The sequence below is a fragment of the Hyaena hyaena genome, unplaced genomic scaffold (assembly GCF_003009895.1).
Source record: "Hyaena hyaena isolate Hyena2069 unplaced genomic scaffold, ASM300989v1 scaffold_506, whole genome shotgun sequence".
Classification (NCBI taxonomy): domain Eukaryota; kingdom Metazoa; phylum Chordata; class Mammalia; order Carnivora; family Hyaenidae; genus Hyaena; species Hyaena hyaena.
Genome location: NW_024081138.1, coordinates 894,976 through 918,511, shown reverse-complemented (window position 1 = coordinate 918,511; position 23,536 = coordinate 894,976). Strand labels below are relative to the sequence as shown.

At 42.0% G+C, this 23,536-nt stretch overlaps 1 protein-coding gene across 1 annotated transcript in view; it reads left to right on the top strand.

Moving 5' to 3' along the window:
• PIWIL4 (piwi like RNA-mediated gene silencing 4) overlaps window positions 1-23,536 on the top strand; it is a 44,727-nt gene that overhangs the window by 4,717 nt on the left and 16,474 nt on the right. Inside the window, exons 4-12 of the mRNA XM_039255007.1 lie at window positions 2,221-2,435; window positions 5,627-5,748; window positions 7,193-7,273; window positions 8,831-9,028; window positions 10,711-10,822; window positions 15,243-15,366; window positions 17,691-17,808; window positions 20,342-20,453; window positions 23,261-23,445. Of these exons, the coding sequence (XP_039110938.1) occupies window positions 2,221-2,435; window positions 5,627-5,748; window positions 7,193-7,273; window positions 8,831-9,028; window positions 10,711-10,822; window positions 15,243-15,366; window positions 17,691-17,808; window positions 20,342-20,453; window positions 23,261-23,445 (1,267 nt within the window). The remainder of the gene's footprint in view (window positions 1-2,220; window positions 2,436-5,626; window positions 5,749-7,192; window positions 7,274-8,830; window positions 9,029-10,710; window positions 10,823-15,242; window positions 15,367-17,690; window positions 17,809-20,341; window positions 20,454-23,260; window positions 23,446-23,536) is intronic.

The window sequence follows — 23,536 nt, the reverse complement described above, 5'->3', positions numbered from 1 at the left end:
CAAATATTAACTTTTTTTTTTTTACAAATAGTTTATTGTCAAATTAGTTTCCACATAACACCCAGTGCTCATCTCCACAAGTGCCCTCCTCCATGCCCATCCCTCCTCCCACCCACATCTATCAGTCCTCAGTTTTTGTTAGCATTCAGGAGTGTCTCATGGTTTGCCTCTCTCCCTTTCCCCCACCATTTTCCCCCTTCTTCTCCCCCTTGTTCCTCAGTTAAGTTCCTCCTAATCCTCCTATACGTGCAAACATATGATATTTGTCCTTCTCTGCCTTACTTATTTCGCTCGGCATAACACCCTCAAGGTCCATCCATGTTGCTACACATGGCCAGATTTCATTGTTTCTCATTGCCATGTAGTACTCCATGGTATAGATAAACTACATCTTCTTGATCCATTCGTCCGTTGATGGACACTTAGGCTCTTTCCATGTTTTAGCTATTGTGGAGAGTGCTGCTATGAACATTGGGGTACATGTGCTCCTGTGCATCAGCATTTCTGTATCCCTTGGGTCAACTCCTAGCAGTGCTATTGCTGGGTCATAGGGGAGTTCTATTGTTAGTTTCCTGAGTAACCTCCACACTGTTTTCCAGAGAGGCTGTACCAGTTTACATTCCCACCAACAGTGTAGGAGGGTGCCTGTTTCTCCACATCCTCGCCAGCATCTCGAGTTCTCTGATTTGCTCATTTTAGCCACTCTGACTGCTGTGAGGAGTGTGCACATGCATCTTGAGGAAAGTAGGTCTGTTGTCTTCATTAGATTCTTGAAAGGCTTTGTGACACCCTCCCAAAAGTTAACAGAGACTCCCTGAGGCAGATTAGTTTTCTTCAAACTCTTTATAACCATGCAAAAAAGCAAGAAATAAATATATTGTTATCTATATTGTGTATCTAACATACACACACTAACACAAAAAAATTGAAACTAAGTTTCATGAAACAATGCTCGCCCTTACTCAGGTCTACTCGGTTGCATTCCAGTCATTTCATAAGACATAATGGGTCATCTCATATATTTCCATAACTTCAGCACTAATGGGTCGTGATTACTGTTTGCAAACACCGGTATGAATGATTTCCAAGGATCTTGCCAGCGCTGGTATTCTAGGATGACTCCTCTTTGTCCACAGATAGAGCAGCTAACATATGTTGCCATTTCCCAGGATACAGGAAAACAAAAGAAAGCTTTTCTCTAATTAAAAGAGCACAATTCGTTAATTACTTGCTCCTAATGGATATATACGTTATGTAGAAGCTAAGGAAATATGCACGCATGTTTTTCCTTTCTTACCACCTTGGTGGCTCATGTTTCCACTTATTCCATGAAAGAAAACAAAATAGTGCCCATTTGATATCATTCTTTTTCGTAAGACAAACATTGGATGATTCCCTACAAGGAAAAGTTCAAAGTAGCAACTCCTCTGTGCCCTCCTAGATTCCGTGCTAGAGGGAGCTTACACCATCTTGAGCACAGAACAGCTATATTGAGGCCAGCTCTGAATTTGTCCTGTATATTTTGAAGAGGTGAATAATAAACTCTGTAGGGGATGGAATTTCTGGAAGTATACATGGCTTCCCTCTCTGTCTGCAGAAAACAGAAGCCCAGAGGTCTTGTCTGTTTTTACATATAAAAGATGTGTAATTTCTTTCTCTCTCCCCTTTCCTGCCCCCTCAGTCCCTTCCCTGAGACTTGTAGAGTGGTCTAACCACGGATTGAACTGTCCCAGAATTTTCAGAAGTATAGTTGTTAACCTTTGGTTTTCTGGATTTTCAAGGGGCTGTGATTGTGTTCATGGATGAACGGGACAGCTTCTTTATAATCTAAGAGCAACATAGTTTCAGAGCAGCATCTGAAAATCTTACTTGAGCCAGTTTGAATTTCAGACTCAGAGCTGGAAGGCAAGCTTTGGAAGGAGTCCTGTCCTGGGGTGGTTGAATTCTGATGCTTCTCCCTTCCCAAGGAGAAGAATGTCAGCGTCTTCTCTTAGGTTCTTATGAAAACTACTTTACCCAGGATCGCTTTTTAATTCCTAAATATGTGTTTGTAGGACTCCAGAAGGTTACCAGGCTATAGGTTGTTAGAGCTTATCTTGTTTTACTGACACACGCAACAACTATGCATCCACAAATATAACTGTTAAATGATGCGATCAGTATTAGCATGGTGTGATTTTATTTTGGTTAAAACAATGTTTTTTTATTTGCCTTCTTCAGGTTCCAGTGGAGTACCTGTGAAGCTCGTCACAAACCTCTTTAGTTTAGATCTGCCCCAGGACTGGCAGCTCTACCAGTATCATGTGACGTACGATCCAGAGTTAGAGTCTAGAAGGCTGAGAATTGCTTTGCTTTATAGCCATAGGGAACTTTCTAACAAAGCAAAAGCATTTGATGGTGTCATGCTTTTTCTCGCACAAAAACTGGAAGGAAAGGTACAGTATGGTTAAGTTTTATACCCGCACACACATGCGTATACTTACACTCATCCGTGTATATTTGAGAGGTTGGCTGATTGTCGTAACAGTTGGAATGAGTGTTTCACTTGCTCCTATCTTCTTTCCTGTTCCCATGCCTGAGGGCAAAAAGACTTCCTACTTAAAACCTCGTCAGTAATTGATTTCTTAGTAAAGAAGCTGATGATCTGGCATTTAAAAAACAAGAGCTGTAATACAAACACTGATGTTTTAACTACAACTTTTTTTTCAAGGCAAAGTTGCCTTGAAACAGGCATCCTTTTTAAACTTCTCCCCAAATAGACAAGACTAAGAAACACCATTTAGCCTATGGCTTCACTGCTTTAAATTTACTCTACTTTTTCTGCTCCTGCGCAGTTGTATCTGTGTGTCCAAATAGCTTTAGATCAGTTTCTGATTCAAAAACTGTCATTTCTTTGATCATATGAAATATTGGTTATTGATATCAATCTTAAGGATACGTTTTAATGGCATGATCGTTGACTATGGCAATTGAATGATTCATATTCCTTTATCCATGTTTTTATACCTTCAACATTTTCAGTCCTAAAATATATTGTTATTGATGTTTTTATCATATGCTTTGTTCTGAAACAGTATTAAGATTACTACAAGGAAAAAAGAACCAGTTTCTTTATAAAAAATTAAAATGGAGCATTGGGTTAAAACTTTATGCTTCTATTCCTGAGAAAGCTTAATCTTTTAGTTCAACATTTTGGACAAGATAGTACCAAGGAATAAATTTAAATTTCTGGACTCCACATAAATCTCTGTGAATTTCCTCAAGAAATGTATTCTTTTTCTTTCTTTCTTTCTTTTTTTTTTTTTTTTAAGAGAGAGTGCATACACACATGAGTAGGGAAGAGATAGAGGGAGAGAGACAGTCTTAAGCCTGACACAGGGCTTGATCCCACAATTCTGGGATTATGATTTGTACCAAAATGAAGAGTCTGTTGCTTAACTGATGGAGCCACTTAGGTACTTGAAGAAACAGGCTTCTGACCGTTCTTGGGGCTTTTATCTTTTTACAAGAGCCTGAGATTTCTAAGAGCTACTTGAGTGATTATTTTCTCTGGATATGGAATTTAAAAGTTATATCATAGACTTAAATTTAGGGGCTTGGGAAATCTAGATGTGTAAATTTAGAAATACTTGCATTCATCCTAAGTCCTTATTGATTTAGTATTTTGTCTTATGACCAGATGTTGATAGCATGCTAATATACCACACCTCTCATAACTGAATGATATATGTTTCAGGTGTATTGTTATAATTAAAAGTCATCTTGTTCTTGTACATACATCTGTAGTAACAGTAGATTAGATATGTCAGTATTATATACTCTCCATTGAGTAATCTAGCTTCTTCAATTGTACCTAACCAAAATGGAAAAATTTTACTCTATAGATGCTCAGAATAAGTTACTATTACTTGTTTCTCACTCAAAATGAGCATGTGGAATGTACCGTACTGTTTGGGATGGAATCTAATGGAGAAGCAGCTGAGGAGAAACCTAGTGACACAAGTCAGGCCTATTGATTTTATTTCCTGGACACAGTTGATAAAGGGTTTAGACAAAAGAGTGTTGTCTTGTGCCTTATCAACATATGACCTGCTACCCAATGACAGTGAAATAGAAACAGTAAGAAGAAATAGTGTCCCAACAAACATGTTACTGTGCTCACCTTTTTATTCTCATCTTAATTTGACTTGGGCTTCTCCGGCACTCCCATCCATCCTCCACACACTTTGTAGGGTGCTCATTTTTGTTGAAAGAGCCCCTCCACTAATCATTCATTGCACTCCCACATAGCACAGTTCTAGAAGTTCTGTTCTGCTGCTTCCTGGCCTTCCGCTGTCTTGCGGACCCCATCTGTGTATCTGTGGCCACAACCTGGATGGCTGGCACTAGTCACATCAATGTGCCACTCTTACGCTTTCTTTCCACGCTTCTAAAGGGCCTGCCGTGTGACTGCCGGGTGCTGCCGTTATAGAGGAAACCAGGACACATAAAACAAGGTTCTTGTCAAACAACTTCAACTTGGCACTAAAGTTGTTTCCAACTAAATACAGCGCAAGGTTATTTATAAATGAATGCGGTACAAGGCAACATTTATCGCGTGCCTACTCTGCCAGGCTGTTTGTATGTGTGACCTCCTTTAATGTTCTCATCACCCCTGGAGCCTCAGAGAGGTTAAGTGTCTTGTCCAAGGGCTTCATACAGAGCTCGATGAAAGACCATTCCCAGAGGATACTTGAAGGGAAGTGAACTGGCTCCTTGGGTAGGATTGGAATCAATGAAGAGGGGGAGGGGGGTGGGGGGGAATGCAAGACAAAAGTACAGGAAGGAACAAAGGCACAATGATAGAAGGTGAGGGGCATATTTTAGAAATTTCTGATAATCCAGGTTTAGCAGGGAAGGAATGGAAGTCGTGGCTCCAATGTAGGGAGACTCTTAAATGTCCTGGGGAGAGATAGGGACTGCCCCCCACTGACCACTGAAGCCTTGAGAGAGGGTTTCAAAAATTAGTAAGATCAGATTCCCTCTCTGTTTTCATGCCTACTGATTTCTCCCCTCTTTTCCCACATTTATTTCCACTTTACTTGCAGATCCTCTCTCCTTTTGTTTCTTCCTCTCTTCTTCTTTGGTCTTCTGTTTTATGAATAATGTTGAGAGGCTGTCCTCTGGAATCCACAAACCCAGAATGTGCAGGACAGTCCACTAGTAGGTTTCTGGGTGTCTGTGAACATAGGTGTATCATTGTGGTATACATGTATGTAAAGTTTTCTTGGGACAATGCCTAAAACTTTTTTCACACCCTCAAGGTGATTTGTGGCCTGTCCCCCAAGTGTCATCCCCCCCCCCCCCACTAAATAAGATGAAGAAACCTTGCTCTGGATTTCTTTTTGGATCAAGTCTCTGATTTTGATTCTCCATTAAGATCTTCCATTAAGAGGAAAGAGATGTGTTGCTTTTCTAGGATTAGCATGACAGAAAAATTCTCCAAGTATAATATGATTAGATTATTACATTACTAACACCTGCAGTTTTGTTTTGTTAATGCATATTAGATTTTGATGGATGTATCATATCTAATTCTTCACACTCGGGGACACTCTAGAGTGCCTATTAAGTACATCTTTTCCAGGTCACGGAATTGTTGAGTGAAACTCACAGAGGCGGGACTGTAAAGATGACTATCACTCTGACAAGGGAGCTGCCAGCAAGTTCCCCCGTGTGCATCCAGGTCTTCAATATCATCTTCAAAAAGTGAGGCACCTCACATGTCAGTTTAATTGAGGCTAGAGACGCCTTTCAGCATAGAGCCTGGGTTGATGACTGTCAACCATCTTATGGGACACCTGTGAGCAGCAGCGTCATCCGCAGGGCACTTTTCCATGCACTTCCATGTACCTGTGCAGTACTATACCTGCAGTCCCTCACAGCCTCTCACTCCCATCTGGCCATCCAGTGCTCCTTCAGTTGGGACAAAGAACTCAAGGGTTGTGATGTCTCAGAGGTGGCAGCTGTGGGCAGGAGGGGAGGCGCGGAGGAGGGTTCCCTTTTCCTTACCCTCTCCCACCCTTCACCCGAGACTTAAATATTCTTTGTTATGTGTTATTTTTCTAGCATCACCAGCTTCCCTCTGCTCTCATCCCCACCCTCAGCCTCACCCTTCCCCATGTGAACCCCTGGGGCAGAAGGAAGGCTGTGATTACACTTTTCAGAAATTGTGATTACAGTTTCCTCGAAATTGATGTAAGGATCGCTTGCTTCAGTGTTATCTGGGGTGGAAGGGAGGTGAAACTCCACAAAATGCAGATTTCCCGGCCCCTCCCAGGACCTAGTAAATGGAATGTCAAGAACGGGGCCTGAAAAACTCCATATTTTGAGCACACTTCCTAGACGACACACAGGAACACAAATGTTTGTGAACGGCAGTTTTCCATGCTACTGGTATGGACCGGCAAGATGATATGTCCAGAAACCTTTGACACCAGCCCTGTGCTCAATAATGGTCTCTGGACAGGAGGAGGATGAAAGACTTTGGTTGTTGATGGGTTGGGCACATAAAGGAATCCCCTCCCACCCCCAGATGCGTTACTTCCTAATTCTAGTCAGACGTCCTGCTAAGCAGCTTTAGATCAGATGTTCAGTAGATAGGCTCAATGACGTGTGGTAGCCAGAATCATGGAGTTGTAACCCATGTTTTTTGACCTGAGATGCTTACACTTCCTTCATGCAGTGGGCAGCCTCAGATCAGTGATGTGTCCTTTCCAAAGGTGACCAGGATATTTGTTGCTGAAGAGGCAGCTATGCCATGTGGGGAGCCTGAGTAGCCTCATTAGAAATCGCTTCCCTTTGTCAAATCAGGGGAGATACTGGAAGAGCCTTCAAACATGGCTTGCCTCACCCCATGCTAACCAGAATGTTGCAACCACAGTCATATTGGTGACCACATATTTATCATTGCAGTTAAATGCAGACAGACAAAAACAATTTCAATGATACGATTCTCAAATATGAAGAAGTGATAGTTCTCATATACACACCCGTACATATATTTAGCATCTAAGCCTTCCAGTGCTAGAAGAATGATAGTTCTATATTTTCTACATAATTTTATCAGGATGTCCAGCATGGGTACAAACTTAGTATGATACTGTTATTAACTGATGTTTACCAAAGATTTAAAATATATGTATACTTGCAGGATCTTAAAAAAGTTGGCCATGTACCAAATAGGACGGAACTTCTATAAGCCTTCTGAGCTAGTGGAAATTCCCCAGCACAAGTAGGTTTGTTTATACTTTGTTACTCTGAAATTGTTATAATGTGAAGAACATAATTTACGATGCAATTTTCTACCATTATGCCTCCTCTGAGAGACTGTGTATTATGAAAAATAATGGATTTTTTGAATTTTGAAGTTTTTTTTTATGGGATGGTGAATGTCACTGTGAAGCAGCCTGTTTTCTTATTTTAACATGCTGAGATGATTATCATAAGTCCTAGAAGGAATTCAGAAACTGAGTTTTTTGTGCATGACAAGTAGTAATGAGAGTAGAATAAGCTATATTACGTTATACCGCATATTTGATACCCTGCTTTCTTGCTGACAGGAAGTTAGCACAGACAGGATGGTTCATATTGGGTAAGCAGAGGCCAGACAAACAAGTCAAGTAAATGGGGACGAATTTTCACTCTAAACCGGAAGTGCATGCTTCCAGGAAAGTGGTCAGTTATGTCTACAATGGGTTGCTGGCCCTCCAAAATACATGGTCAAGCTAAAGACAGAGAGGCAATTGGTAACCCAAAGACAGATCTGTATACAAAGGAAGGAGTGCATAAGCGAGAAGACATGAGGGGCAGGGTGTTTAGCCTGCTGCCAGGTAGGGAGGAAGTGCTGGGGTTCCCATCTGTTAATTCAGGGTGTCAGAGTGGTCTGTGGGAAGCATCTTGTTGGTGCTCTCACTTACCTCCCAACCTGGATTAGAAGTTCTTGTCGGTGTAGAGTTGTGCTGAGCCGGAGTGGGTGCTAGCACAGGTGCTTGTCCTAAGAGCTGGCCGTGAATGAAGTCCACAGAGTAAACTGAAACAATCTAAAAATATGTATATATTTGCCTGTTCTTTCATGTCCTTTCCATAAATTTTTCTTATTCAAGACTTCAGGCCATGATATTCATCACTGTAGAAAGGAGCTGTAGCCTCTGCTCTGGTGTCCCTTCTGTGTGTGTACGAGATGTCGCTTAGATTAGTTCTTACCCTCGTGGGGTCCGTATACTGCCTTCACTGTTGAGTCTGTGTGCTTTTCTGAACCTCGAGGTTTTCATGCTGGGACACACCAGTCCATAAACGTAGTCATCCTACAGCTGTGGTTCTCAGCCAAGGGCATGTGTGCCCCCCAGGATACATATGGCAAAGTCTGGAAGTATTTCGGTTGTCACAGCATGGAGGCTGCTCCTGGCATCTGGTTGGTAGAGGCCGGGGGTGGGGGTAGGGAGTAGTACCAAATATCCTACAGGGCACAGGACAGCTCCTAACACAGAATGATCTGGTCCCAAATGTCAGTAGTGCCAAGGAGGGGAGACGCTTTGCTTCTTTGGAAAGCCATTTATCATAAATATATGCTTAAAGACACTCCTCCGCTAGGAATAACTGAAGATTTTAGTCACAGCTGGAAAAAATCAGACTAAGGAAAGATTGTTCCATAAAACGAGGAAAATTGGAATGTAAGAGGACCACTAAAATGTTTATTGTTTTATGATATGACATTTCAAATTTATTTATTTCACGTATTTATGTGTGTTTATATGTGTATTTATTTATTTGTTTGTTTATTTATTTGAAGGTTATCCCTTTGGCCTGGGTTTGCTATTTCTGTGTCACAGTTTGAGAGCAGGCTCCTGTTTACTGCTGATGTGAGTTATAAAGTACTCCGAAATGAGACTGTTCTAGAATTCATGACTGATCTCTGCCAGGAAACTGGTATGTCCTGCTTTACCCAGACGTGTGAGAAACGGCTGCTTGGGCTCATTGTCCTTACAAGGTAAAAGCCTGCATTTAAGAAAACTTCCTGAGGGAATGAATTCTTTTTTTTTTTAATGTTTATTTTTTGAGAGAGAGAGGGAGACAGAGTGTTGGGGGTGGGGGCAGAGAGAGAAGGAGACACAGAATCCAAAGAAGGCTCCAGGCTCTGAGCTGCCAGCACAGAGCCTAATGCAGCGCTTGAATCCCCAGGAACCATGGACAATTAACCAAACACTGAACCGAACTGTAAGAGCATGACTTCAGCTGAAAGTCGATACTTAACTGACTGAGCCACCCAGGTGCCTTGAGGGAATGAATTCTTTATGCTGTTTGGGAACAGGAATAGCCACAGAGCTTTGTCCTGAGCACAGTCTGATCAGTTTATTCACCTGTTTAGACCTGGCCATTCTCAGTTGACTAGAGTTCAGACTTCCTGGAGTGGCCTTCAGGGACCGTCCACTCCTCACGTAGTCCTAAACCATCTCTAGCTGCACCCCTCTCCCCACCCCCAAGAGTCTGCACTTTCCTGCTTCAGTGCCTTTGCCTGGATTTTACATGCCTAATTCTGTCTTTTTAAAGTTCTGTTTCTACAAAATCCAGCTCATACCTCACTGTTTTTCTGAAGCCTCCACCTGTCCACTCCATTACCGGAATTACTGTTACCTCCTCTGTGCTGTTCCCGTAGCACATTGCTCATAGCCATTTTATTTCATTCTATTACATCACAGGAGAGAACATCAGGTCCATGTCTCCTCTTCTCTGTAAGAGTAAAGAGGCTTTAAGACCGAGAACTTTCAAGTCCTGAGGTTTATCTGTGTATAATTTGCCCTGAATGCACATTGAACTGAATTAAACACAGACAGATTGGGTTGTTTCCTGAATACCAACTACAAAGCTTACCATGTCCTGCTTCAGTCCACAGATAGTTCTAGAGGACGTGCTAGTCCTCTTCTAATCTGGTTCGGAATTTTCACTTCAAGTTGTTTTTTCTGGGTTATATAAGCAGGGCGGTGGGCCTGGGTGACTTCCATACCACCTGAGATGAGAAGGCCACCCCATGATCCTCCTGTCATGATTGCCATGAATTAGCTTATCACAATATTCCAGAGTAACCTTGCAAAGTACCAAGAGCCAGGAGAAACCTGGGAGGTTCCCATCTTGAGGTTGGGGTAGCATGAAAGAATATTCCAGGCCGCACAGTGCTGCAGGGGAAATAGACATGAAAATGATCTTAGCCAGCCTGCTTTGCAGTTTGGCTGAGGGCCAGCCCTCCATGGGAGATTACGTGCGACACCCAGCTGGCATGGTTGATCAGCCTTCTTCCCTGTTTTTTAAGCAGAACTATCTGGGAGCTCAAAAACTCTGAATGACACCGGAAGCTGATGGGAAAGCTTTGAGCAGTGCCTCAGCCTTTGACCATCTAAGAATAATTTATCTGGAGTTATAGTGTCTCTCGGTGACAAAGATTGTGGTTTAATGACTTCCTCACCTGTTTTGTTGGAATGGAGGTCTTCTTGTATCCTGAAGAGTTAATGAGTGCTCTTCTCATATAAGAGTCAGTCATTTTTTTAAAAATGTTCATTCTTGTTTTACTATTGTAATTTCTGAAATTTTGGAGTTTAATACTTTGAATTAAAACTGTGGTGAAATAGCCTCTTGTATGATTTGGAAACATTTGTGAAGATTTCTTGCATTTCCCAGATACAATAACAAAACCTACCGCATCGATGACATTGACTGGTCGGTGAAGCCCACGCACACCTTTCAGAAGCAGGATGGCACTGAGACCACCTATGTGGACTACTATAAGCAGGTTGGACTTCTGTACTTTATGCTCATCTCTCTTCCTCTTAGCTTAGAGATGTCTCTCTGTTCCTTTCCAAGGCTAACAGGTCCCCCAAGTTGTCAGGCTGAGACTGCTTCTGACATAATTCTTCGATTTGTCCCTTCCCCTCCAAGCCTACTTTCCCTGGCTTGGCTTAGACCCTCATCCTGCTTCCCGTTGTCCTTCTTCCTATAGTCTGAGTAATTTCCCTTAAAAGCATATCTGATAATGTCATTTCCTTGCTTAAAATATTTCCATGACTTTGTAGTACCTTAGAAGCCAGTCCTAAGCTCCTGGGCACTGCCCCTTTGTAATCTGGCCACTTCCTGCCTCTTGAGCCCCATCTGTTACCACTTTCGTTTTCCTTTGTTCTACTGAGTTTATGTTTGTAGTTCCTTTAGTCAGTTACTCCTACTCCCCGCCCCCCCCCCCCCAACCGCCTACAGTCTCAGGCATGTACTTCCTGTTCCTGGGCACCCCTTCCTAGCCAGTCAATCACTGACCGCCCTTCAGTACTGAGCTCAGCCGTGTCAACTCTCAGGGGAACCCCATGGCACTCTCCCCAGGGGCCCCTTCCTGTATTTAGGGCCATCACATTATCATCGGCAGGATGTGAATGGTCTGACTTCTCCCCTGAACTTTGACCTCTTTATTTCTGGATACCCAGGGCAAGCACGGTGCTTATACATAGCAGATACTCAAATATTTGTTGATGGAATCTCATGCCGCCTCGCAGAGCATGATTCACAATTATCACCGTTATCTCTATCCCCCACCTTCCCTCTGGAGTTCCTTACAGAGGCTTCTTATATAATCATATTTCAGTCTCCAGAATCTCACAGATAATTTCAAAAAACAAACAATAGTAAAAACTCTTCCTTTCCATACTTTCAAGAAAAGCTATCTTTTTTTTTTTCACTTAGCTGATTTCTCTGGAAGGTCACCTTCACTAGCTCCAAGCCCCTCTTTTGTTGTTCTTCCTCCCTGAAACCTCCATAGTCTGGCATCCGGTCTGCTCCTGTGGAAATAGCTCCCTTTAAAGGCAAATTCAGCTACCTTTCTTATTGTAAGGGGCTTTTTGCGGCATATGACACCAGTGACACCTGACTGAGTGGCTCACCTCCTTGACTCCCAGGGACAGCCCTGGTGGCTCTCTCCCAGGCTGTGTTGCTGAGTCTCAGCCTCTTTTGATGCTTTCCCCTTCCTTTTGCCCCAGATGTTAAATGCAATTATTCCCCACGGGTCCCTCATATAGGATCTCTTCTTCCTATCTCCAGACCTCTCAAATACTGTATTTTTGCCTTGGCCTCCTTCCTGAATTACATACTTATCTCCATTTTCAGATCACATTTGCATGAATGTCCTGCAGGCATTTCAGACTAACATCGTTCATACTGAATTCACTGTCTTCCCACTCCTGTTTCTCCGGGAAATTCACCCTCTCGCTTCCTTCCTCTTCTTTACCCTCACCTGCCCATTCAGTTGTCACCAGCGTCAGTCCTGCCTCCTTTCTCAGGATTCTCCCAGGAACCCATCTCCCTTTCTTAGCCCTATTACCGCTGCATGAATGCAGGACGACTCATGGGTTCCCCCCTGGGAGATCTGGGTCACCCCCTTCTGGAGTCCCTGCCGCAGCTCTGTCTTCGCTATGACCCATTATCCTCACTGCCACCAGAGAGATCTTCCTGAAATGCTGCCCAGAAAGGTGGTTAAGAGCATAGGCTAGAGAATAGGGTAGTCCCGACACTGACTGTGTGACCTTGATCAAATCACTAAACCTGGAGGGTCATCTGTGATGGGGAGTCGTTGGTCTGCCTTCACGGGGGCTTGCAGCACAAGCACAGAATGAGGTAACCATGCCTACAGAGCTTTTTGCCCGGTGCCCGCACATGGTGAGCACTGCATAAATGGTGGCAACCCGGCCCCGCTTTTCCCAGCCTCCCCTTCTTCGTCTCTGGCATCACACACTTTGGTCCCATCTCACCTTTCAGCCTCATCTCTCACCGCATTGCCACCAGGCACCCCATGCTGCTGTCACCCCATCCACTTGCTGTCACTAAATGTTTCTCTGTGTTTGCTCATGTTCACTAGACATTGGCATAAATCCATACCATACCCTTCACCACCAGCTAAACCCCTAGCTTCCAAGTCATGTGTCGCCTCATTTGTAAAGTCCTCTCTGACTTTGCTTCCTGTCACATTCACAGAAGACATAACAATTCTCTAAGTACTTGTATCATGCATCATGTTGCTTCTAGAATGTCTTCCTTGTAGAGCAGGAATGGCGTTTGGCTAGCCAGTGATGAATAGTGCCTAGCAAAGCATCTTGTGCATAATATGCCCCATAAGTGTTTGTTTATTAAACAGCAAGTTTGTTGAACATTTGGGTTTCTTTCCTGCATGATTAAATTTGTTCTTCCTTGAACAGAGGTATTTTTAGGACTTGTGACATTCTGAGAAGAGAATCATGGTAAAATCCCACTCACTCTCTTTGTAATGAGTTGTAGCTCACTGCATATGTGTAGCTCACTGCATATATGTTGTAATTAGGGAGAAAAAGAAAGAAATTGTGCCTATTCTAGAATGTCTTCCTCTCTGTCCCAGGAAAAGGAACACTGAGTTTCTGAATTACTGTGTAGTCAACTCTCAAAGTGGACATCTTGATATTGACCTTATTTTTCTATTTTATTTTTTCATGAAAAATATTTTCAAATGCTAAGAAAACGGGCAAGGAAGAGAGTAAAGATTATCTTATGACACAGTTTAGTGGGGAGAATTCTTGGCCATGTTCCGGGTAAATACAACACCCTCTTCCTGGAACATGCCCTGGCAAATCTTTAGACTCCCATATTTTCTTCAAGGTGCTCTTTTGGACTTTGCTTCCTTCATGAAGCCTTCCCTGATTTACCATCCATATATTGTTTCCTGATACCACCTTCCTCCCCAGGGACTCAGTACTGAATGGTATAGCAGGCAGAGCTCCCAAGTGTTATGGGATAAGTAATCCAGCTAATTACTTATTAGTTATATTACTATACCCATTACTATAGTGATACTAGCTTATTACTATAATCCAGCTAATTTCTGGGACCTTGGGAAAGTTATTTCACTTCTCATAATGTTTCCTCATCTGTAGAGGGGATGAGATAGTATCTGTCTCATAGGTTTGTTGTTAAGATTAAATGAGGAAAAGTACAAGTGCTTAGCATGTCATCTTTGTGCTTCCATACCTTGTTTGTAGACAGTGTAGTTACATGTGAGGTAGGGATAGTGCCTCTTCTATTTTTGTGTCCGCTGTGGTCCCTGGAACATAGTAAGCAGGAGATGTTGACTGTATTAATGAAGTCATGTATCAAAATTCTCCTTCTATGAAGACTTCCCCAAGCTTTTTAGCTATAGCAGTCCTTGCAGTCAGCACTTCAAACTGCAATTTCCTGAATTGTTTTTTATTTTAATGACTAAAAGTCCTTACCGAACAGAGAAACTCTTGCTTCTTGCAAGAGTAATTACTGATGCCAACATCACATAGTGCCTGGGCATTTTTCAGATTATACTTCCAGTTGTTCTGTCATTCGTGTTGAGTAAATTTTACCTGAAATGAGTGTTAATTGGAACCGCTGGTATTGGAAGGTAAATGGACTTTTGGCAATGTGAGAATGTTGAAATTCAAGGTTAGGAAGGGAATGGGGGTGGGAGAGGAGTGAACAGTGGCCAAGGACTCATTATAAACCAGATGCCATGCTAGTGGTTTATGTGGGATGCCTCTGAGCTACTGTTCAGCTCATTTCGTCGATGAGGAAAGGTAAGTCACTTCTCCAGTGTCACAGTCCAGTTAAACGGGGGAGCCAAGGACCAGGTTCACATTTGCCAGACTTCAAAGCTGCTTCCCTGTAACATTGGGCTATCCTGGAAATCATGGACAGTCATGTTTTTTGGGAAATCTGAGGTTGATTCTATATGCCCCCAGTTTGTGTGTAGATAGTTTCAGAATGACTACAGATGCTCCGAGCCAGTTAGTTACGTATGGAGCAGTGGCCTCAGGCATAAATAGTGGAAATGTTGGCATCAAGTCCCCTCCATGGGGGCCATTGCACTGTGTACACATACAGCCTCCTGGAGGCTATTCTGACTCTGGATGGGGCAAGGAAAGAACTTCTTTTTTTTGAAAACAACATTGCATTATAAAAGGTAATCAATAAAATCATAAAACAGACCCTGAGAAGTCAAAGATGAGTCCTAGGAAGGAAGTAGAAATGAGTGGGTAACCATAGGGATTAGTAGGATTTTTTTCCCTTTATTGAGAAGATTTATCTATTCATTTTGGATTACCTTGTGGCTTATAAGCAAGGATGCTCATTTTACAGTGCTGTCATATTAACTTTTCCCTCATTAATCTTGCATTCTATAGCAATATGATATTACTTTATCTGACCTAAACCAGCCAGTGCTTGTTAGTCTGCTGAAAACCAAGAGAAATAACAACATTGAGCCTCGGGTGGCCCACCTGATCCCTGAGCTCTGCTTTCTAACAGGTAATGTTTATGCTTTATACTCTATCAGTCAGGCTTTTGATCCTAAGCTCCTGACACATGGCAGTGGGCAACTAGCAGAGTGCCAGAGCATTCGTTTAACCCATGGAGGGTGGGCCTGCTGAGTGATGTGTTTGATAGAGGGAAGTGGGAGGGTAGAGAGCCCTTTGAAAATTGGCACAGTAAGGGTTATATGTTTTTTTAATCTCATACGTTCTGTTTGCCACTCTGGCATAAAAGAGGCCACCAGATATTTTCTGAAAACCAAGCTTCTCTTTTTTTAAAATGCACTATTCAGTCTTTTATTTGTGTATTTTAAACCACTTAATTGAGGTAGTGATTGCCATGTCAAAAATATTTAACGAATACAATTGAATGAGTTTGGGTAAGTTTACACTTAGAAAACCATCATCACCCTAAAGGTCATAGACCTATCCTTCACCTCCCAAAGTTTCTTACTGCTCCTATTATTATTACCATTATGACACACACTATTCTATTTAACTTCTATGTGATTTAAGTATAATTATAATTATCTCCATTTTATAGTTGAGGGAACCAAAGCTTGCAGATTGCTCTAAGTCCCATGCCTTTTCATAGGGGCGGAATTAGGATTTAAACTTTTACCTGTCTGATTTCAGGTCTTAATTTCTTTCTAATGGTACTTCTCATCCCAGAATAAGAGAGGGGATTCTAGGGAGTCAGTTAATCTTGGAAGTAGAAACCTTTACTATGCTGCTTTCCAATGGTAGAGTGAACTAAAAGGGAGTAGCCAAAAAAACCAGCATGAGTTACCTTATTTTGGAGAGACTCTAGAGATGCTAGTAATTTAATAAGAAATAAGCTCTCAAGGTTAAACTCTTCTGATCCAGGAATAGTTTACAAATGGCAACATCATGCATACTGTTACCTCAGGGCCTTTGTATTAACTGTTCCCTGTACCTGAATATTAAAATTTTTTTATCTTTTTAATTCTGGTATAATTAACATATAGTGTTACATTAGTTTCAGGTGTACAATATAGTGATTCAGCAATTCTGTACATCACCCAGTGCTCATTTGGATACTCTTATTCCCCTTCATCTCTTTCACTTATCCCTCACCCACTTCTCCTCTTACAAGCACCAGTTTGTTCTTTATATCTAGGTGTCTTTCCTTTTGTTTAGCTCCTTTTTTTCTTAGTTCGTTTTTTGTTTGTTTGTTTCTTAAATTCTACATATGAATGAAATCATATGGTATTTGTCTTTCTCGGTCTGACTTATTTGACTTTGCATTATATCCCTAGATCCATCCATTTTGTTACAAATGGCAGTATTTTATTCTTTTTTATGGCTGAATGATATTCTGTTGAATGTGTATGTGTGTGTGTATATACATCAGTGGATTTAGATATATACATACACACACACACACACCATATCTTCTTCCATTGATGGGCACTGGGTTGCTTCCATAGCTTGGTTATTACAAGGAATGCTTCAATAAACATAGGATAGATATATGTCTTTTCAAATTAGCATTTTCATTTTCCTTGGGTAAATACCTAGTAGTGGAATTGCTGGATCATAGAAAACCAAGCTTGTCTTTAGCATTTTTGAGCTTTCTGAGCATAGGAAGCAATAGGACTTTAATTTTGTTCAGCTACATTGTGTGGTGCCAAAGGGATCCTTGTTTTCCTTTTGCGTGAGTTCTAGAAAGTAATCCTCACTCTACAGTAGAATCTGAGTAACTGTCCTGTGGACTTTTGATTGTGTTCATTTGATTAATCGGGTAGGACTAAGCAAGGATTCTACCTTTTGCATTTTGGGATCAGTTACCATATGTGTGTATTTATTTCACACTTAGAAAAATTAAGAAGGATGTAATTTTTGAAAGAAGGGACGCTCCTTCTTAGTGGTATTCTTTGTCTGCACAGTCCCATGTGGTGGCCACTGGCCACATGGGTTTACTGAGCCCTGGAAAGGTGACTAAAGGGCTAGCTGGAGACGTGCTGTACAAGTAGAGTACAGACTGGATTTCTAAGACTTTGTATGAAAAAGAGAAAAGAGCTTATTAGTTTCTATACAGTGATTGTATGTTGATATGATAATATTTTGGATATATTGAGTTGAATATATACTATTCAAGTAACTTCATCTGTTTCTTTTTGGCTTTTTTCAACGTGGCTGCTAGAAAATTTAAAATGACACGTGTGGCTTGCATTTCTTTTGTATCCAGATGCTAGATCTGCGTCCATTTATGTGAAAAGCTTACAATCTGCCTGGGCTGGGCTGGATTACGTTGCATGCTATTCATTTTTCCGTTTCCTTTTCCATTTACCATAATAGGGCTGACCTGCCAGGCAACCTCTGACTTCCAGCTGATGAAAGCTGTGGCTGAAGAAACACGTCTCAGTCCTTTGGGAAGGCAGCAGCGCCTGGCCAGGCTCGCTGATGACATCCAGAGGTACTGGGCCGCTTTGTGGGGCCAGAGGGAGTCCTTCCTAAGTCCTAGTTTATAGAATTGGATGGTCTACAAAACGTTTCATTCCTTGATGAACATGTCTCTTTCGTACTGACTCAGAACAAGGCACTTTTCAGTTGTGTTGGCCAGAACGAGGGGTTCATCCGATGCCTCAGGACTACAGCCCGGGCAGGGGAAGGTGGTCGGGGGTCCATGCTTGGGGGCCCGGCAGGAGTACCACCCGGCTTCAGCTAGATGACTCTTGGTTTCATCATTGTAATCCATGGAGGTTTTAGGTAAAAAACTGAATGAGGAAAGGGGTTGTAATTTATAAAACAAAAAAACCCACAGCCACATTAGGCCCCAGATATTCATGGTCAAGAATGTTCAATCTTAATATGGTGGCCTCAGCACACTGACCATTAGAAGATTTCTACTGTGTCGTCTTTTTTTTTTTTTTTAATATTTTTATTTATTTCTAGGAGAGAGAGAGACAGCGTGAGCAGGGGAGGGTCAGAGAGAGAGGGAGTCACAGACTAAACAGGCTCCAGGCTCTGAGCTGGCAGTCAGCACAGAGCCCGACGCGGGGCTCGAACCCACGAACCGCGAGATCATGACCTAAGCGAAAGTCGGACGCTTAAACGACTAAGCCACCCAGGTGCCCCGACTGTGTCATCTTTAAGCTTAGGAATACGGTGTGCCTTTGGTTCAGCCCATGTGGCCCTCAGACTGCTATCCTCATTCTGACAGTTGGCTGTCTCCTGGGATCCCAGCTCCTCTTGGTTTTCCCAGCTGACTTAGTAGAACTTCACTGCCCTGTACTTAGCCTCATGTGACTGTAGGACATACGTGGCTAGTGCCACATCTTGAAATGATCACATTTTGAATTTATGGAGCTAATGGCATACATCTTAAAAATAATTTTACTTGACAGCTTTTATTTTTGTAATACAGCTATTTAGAAAATTTAAAGTTACGTATGTGTGTTGCTTTATATTTCTACTGGACAACATTGTAGAATGGCCTTTTTTCTTCCTTAGAGATAAAAAATTTGGAGGACGAATTTGGAAATTTATGTAAACAGAAATGTGTGTGTATGTATAGTCAGTGAACATGCAAATGAATCCTGATTGGTATATATTGTTTCAAATATTTTTAAATGCAGGTAACAATGTTCATTTTAGGAAAACGGCTGAGTACTGTACCTTGTGTTTTGTAACTTGCTTTTTCTTGAACGTTTCCAGAGTATAAATGTGAATCTCTAATACCATGCTTGTGATTTCAGTTTTCTGTTTTGTGGCTGTGCTTTATGTCATTTATTCTGGCCCTCCCCCAGGCTTATGCCTGCTTGAGAAGTTTCCTGATTCTCTTCCCATATTCTGGGCTCTGGATTACTTTCCTGCCTCCTCTCCTCTGCCACCTTTCAGGAATCCCATTTATTTCAACCCAGTTTCCTGGCTGGCACCACCTCACCCATCTCATCTTGGGCAGATAGCATCTGCGGCAAAATAATTAATTCCAGGCATTCAGTGGTGACCAGACCAGATGTAGCATTAACAGATGGAAATAATGAGCTATTGCACAGAGTCACTGTAAAGGGGTTTGAGCTCCCCTAAAGAGAGAAGGGAAGCTTTACTAGGTAATGCATGAGTTTCATTAGTGCCTTTAGTGAGTGCTGGGTTTATCATGTGCCGGCTACTGTAGTAGAGGCCAGGAGGCAAAATTGGTATGGTTCCTCTCCTGAAGGAATTTACAGCTTAATAGGGATGACCATGTATCATAATCCGATGAGATTATACATCAGCTGTGGTTAAGGTTTACTAAGTTATAAACTTAAAGTACTATACAAATATAAAGCAGTTATTATTGCTAATACTGATATTCTCCCCATGAGCTTCCTGCTGCCATGTCTATCCAGTGAGTCTTCCAAGGCCTAAGTCCATATTCTCCCTTCCTTTGTCATCTTTTATCCACTCCTAAGCCAACTAATTCAGAAATTCCCAAAAGACCTCTCCACAGGCAGAAGCTCCACAGTGTCTCTTTGTTAACAAGTTTATTATGGGGAAAAATGGCTCACATTTGTTGAGCACATTAGCATGTGCCTGGCCCCATGGTAGCAGTTTCCATGCGTTGTCAGTTTAGTCATTACATCACCCATTTGGAGGGGCTTACTTTATTAATCCTACATTTTGCCTCTAAGGAAACCATAGCATTAGAAGAGTTGAGTCTTATTCAAGGTCACATATTATGGAGCATCAGCACTAAGGATTAAATGCTGTTCTGTCAGACTCAAAGGCCCATTTTGCTAACCGTGTGCCACACTCGAAGCCTTCTGCATCCCTGCACGTCCCAAATGGGTTCAGTTGTCCCGTAATTCTTCTGAGTAGGGGGAAAAATGGTGAATAGAAATAAAAGTCATGAATCCTTTAAAAAATTAGTCTTTGAATAATTCAGTAAGTTATAATTCTATCTCTAACAATTAAAATTCTATAGAAAACAAGCACTTTAATCATTTAAAACTCAACTCTGTCAACAGAAACAAGGATGCTCGTTTTGAGCTGGAGACCTGGGGACTGCAGTTTGGATGCCAGGTGTCTCTGACGGCACGGGTTTTGCCTTCAGAAAAAATACTAATGCAAGACCATGTGGTAAGTGCTGTGACTTTATTTTCATTTAAGAGTATTTGCTTGAGTATGTGTAAGTTTGATTGTATGCCAGAGTGACTAGTGGGCTTGTACTATTCGTTTAGTTTCTCCAAGGCCATGCTGTGCCTGCCTTTTGTCCTAAACCTTGACGTTCCCTCTGTTTTCCTTTGCAATCTGAGTGTACTTGTGAGGGCTTAGCACCCACTGGACCTTATTTAGGTCAGTGTGGTGTGGTTTCACATTTAAAGATGCATTAGAAAATGGTATTTCAAGCTATAGCAATTAAAACGTGCCCACCTATTATTAATTGTTGTAGTGTTTTTGTGTCATTAAATAAAAGAAAAAAAATTGATAGTACCTGAAAACTTTTTTTTAGCTGGCAAAGATTAATTCCAATAGACTATGTTTCCTGATACCAGGTTTCTTTCTTCCCCCAAAGTAAAATGCTGCACAATTGGTATCAACATGAAGAAATGCAGGGAGTCCATCCCCAGCCATAGCATTTAGCAGAGAGACATTCTGAAACATGAGGTGACACATCTCTTTTGGGCTTCAGTTGAAAAAAATGAACCTATTTTATGCAAAAACAGTACATTATCTTTCCACTTTCCTCTCTGTTTTGCCCATTTTAAAAGCTAGTTACAGGGGGCACCGGGGTAGCTCAGTCAGCTAAACATCCAACTTTGGCTCGGGTCATAATCTCAACATTTGTGAGTTCAGTCCCCATATCAGGCTCTATGCTGAGAGCTGGGAGCCTGGAGCCTGTTCAGATTCTGTGTCTCCCTCTCTCTTTGCCCCTCTCCCACTCATGCTCTGTGCCTCTCTCACTCAAAAATAAGTAAACATTAAGAAAATTTAAAAAACACTTCAAAAAAGAAATTTTTGTTAGAATTCAATAAAGAGAAATTCAGTTTCAGTTCCACACCTGAAGTAGGATTTAAATTTTTAATGATCCATCTCATCATCTCTGTAAGTAAAATCGTATTTCTCAAAGCTTCTTTGTTGCATTTTTTTAGTGTGGAAACAGATCTCCTTGGAAGAGGCGTTAAACTAGAAGAACCCACCCCCTGGTGGTGGTGGTGACTGGGCTAGAGTTGACTATATCATGGGCTTCTGGGCCAATTCTGCTCTTCTGAAATTGGGTTTTAGTAACTGAGTAGAATAATGGCTCCCAGTGAGCCTTGGACATTTGTTCTGGGTCTCTGCCAGCCCATAGCAGGTAGGGATGTAGGTGAGAGAGCTGTGGCTCTCCTCATACTGGTGGCAATGGAAAGAATGTACCATGACTCCAGATGGAAACACTGATAGAGAGCTAACCTTTCCCCTTCATTCTTTAAGGTTGCCTCCTAGAGGCGATTCCCTGCCTGGCCACCTAATGGCATGGCATTATGAGGGTGCCTGTGGTTGGATTTTAGAGTGCTTGGTGGAAGGTACCCTGATTGCAACATCAAGAAGACTGATCTGAGACCAGCAGCAGCTGGCTCCATAATCTCTCTCAGCCATAGATAGCTTTGAAGTCTATAAAATATGGGATTATAATGCTTCTTAAACATTCATGGGCTGATTAATAAGTGTGGATTCTGATGCAGTGGGTCCAGAATGGGACCCAGGACTCTGCATTTCCGTTTTTTTTTTCTTTTTTAATGTTTATTTCTTTTTGAGAGAACAAGAGAGGGGCAGATAGAGAGGGAAACATGAGATCTGAAGCAGGTTCCAGGCTCTGAGCTGTCAGCACAGAGCCTGACATGGGGCTTGAACCCACGAACCGTGAGATCAAGTGCTGAGTCTAAGTCAGATGCTTAACTGACTGAGCCACCCAGGTGCCCCCTAGATCTCTGCATTTCTAAAAAGCTCTCAGGAAATAGCCATGTTGCTACAAGGCAATACTGAGTAGCAAAGGATTTGATTCAGTGTATTCCTTTTAAATTCTAACTGGCTCTTCCTGGCTCACTATACCAAAGACATTTCCATCCATTTCCGGTCTATGGATATAAGCAGAAGGCTAGTGACCAGTCTAAAGTCTCCTGTCTTCAGTGCCAGGAGCTTAGTTTTCCAGTCACCTGGGGGACCATCCAAGAGTGAGAAAGGAGCCTATGCCTTGGCCTCATCTTTGCTCCTAGACATAGCTACTTCTAGCATAATATACATTCTTAGCTACCCTGTAGCATTTGTTAATTGCAGTGTGATGGAGTAGCATTAGTCAACATTTCTTTTTTTTTTTTTTTAATTTTTAATGTTTAATTTTGAGAGACAGAACATGAGCAGGAAAGGGGCAGAGAGAGAGACAGACAGAATTTGAAACAGGGTCCAGGCTCTGAGCTGTCAGCCCAGAGGATGAGGCGGGGCTTGAACTCACAGACCATGAGATCATGACCTGAGTCGAAGTTGGACGCCCAACTGACTGAGCCACCTAGGCGCCCCTAGTCAGCGTTTCTATTTGAGGTAGCATTATGCTTAATGAGACTGAATGGACAGCCCACTTTCCTAGGACATTCATATTAAAGATTGTCCATCTTAGAGCTGGAAGGGTACATAGAGATCTTTGAACCACACACCTTTGCACACAGCGGAGACCCATAAGATAAAAGGCCTTGCCTACTGACCTGTAGCCTGGGAGTGGCAAACCTGGGGGGCTCAGATGCCTCCACTTCCAGGGAGCCCATGTAATCCATCCAGAGGTGCAGTCTGTGAATAGCAAGTGGTACTAAATAGTTCTCTTAGGACAAGTGTGGACCATTTTCACACTGTCTTTATTTGACCGCTGTCTGAATAAATGTGCTTAACCCTTTCATGATCATTATTTTTCTCAGTGTCAACCTGTGTCTGCTGCTGATTGGTCCAAGGATATACGAAATTGCAAAGTTTTAAGTACACAGTCTTTGAATAAATGGTTGATTATATATAGCGACAGAGCTGAAAATGTGACTCAGAACTTTCTCCACTGCTTGAGAAGAGTTGGAAGTTCCATGGGATTTAATGTGGACTACCCCAAAATGTGAGAAAATACAGAAAATCATCCCATCTTTTTTCATGTATTAATTGAGTTTGGTTAGAAGAACAGAAATAATGGCTGATGTAGCTACAAA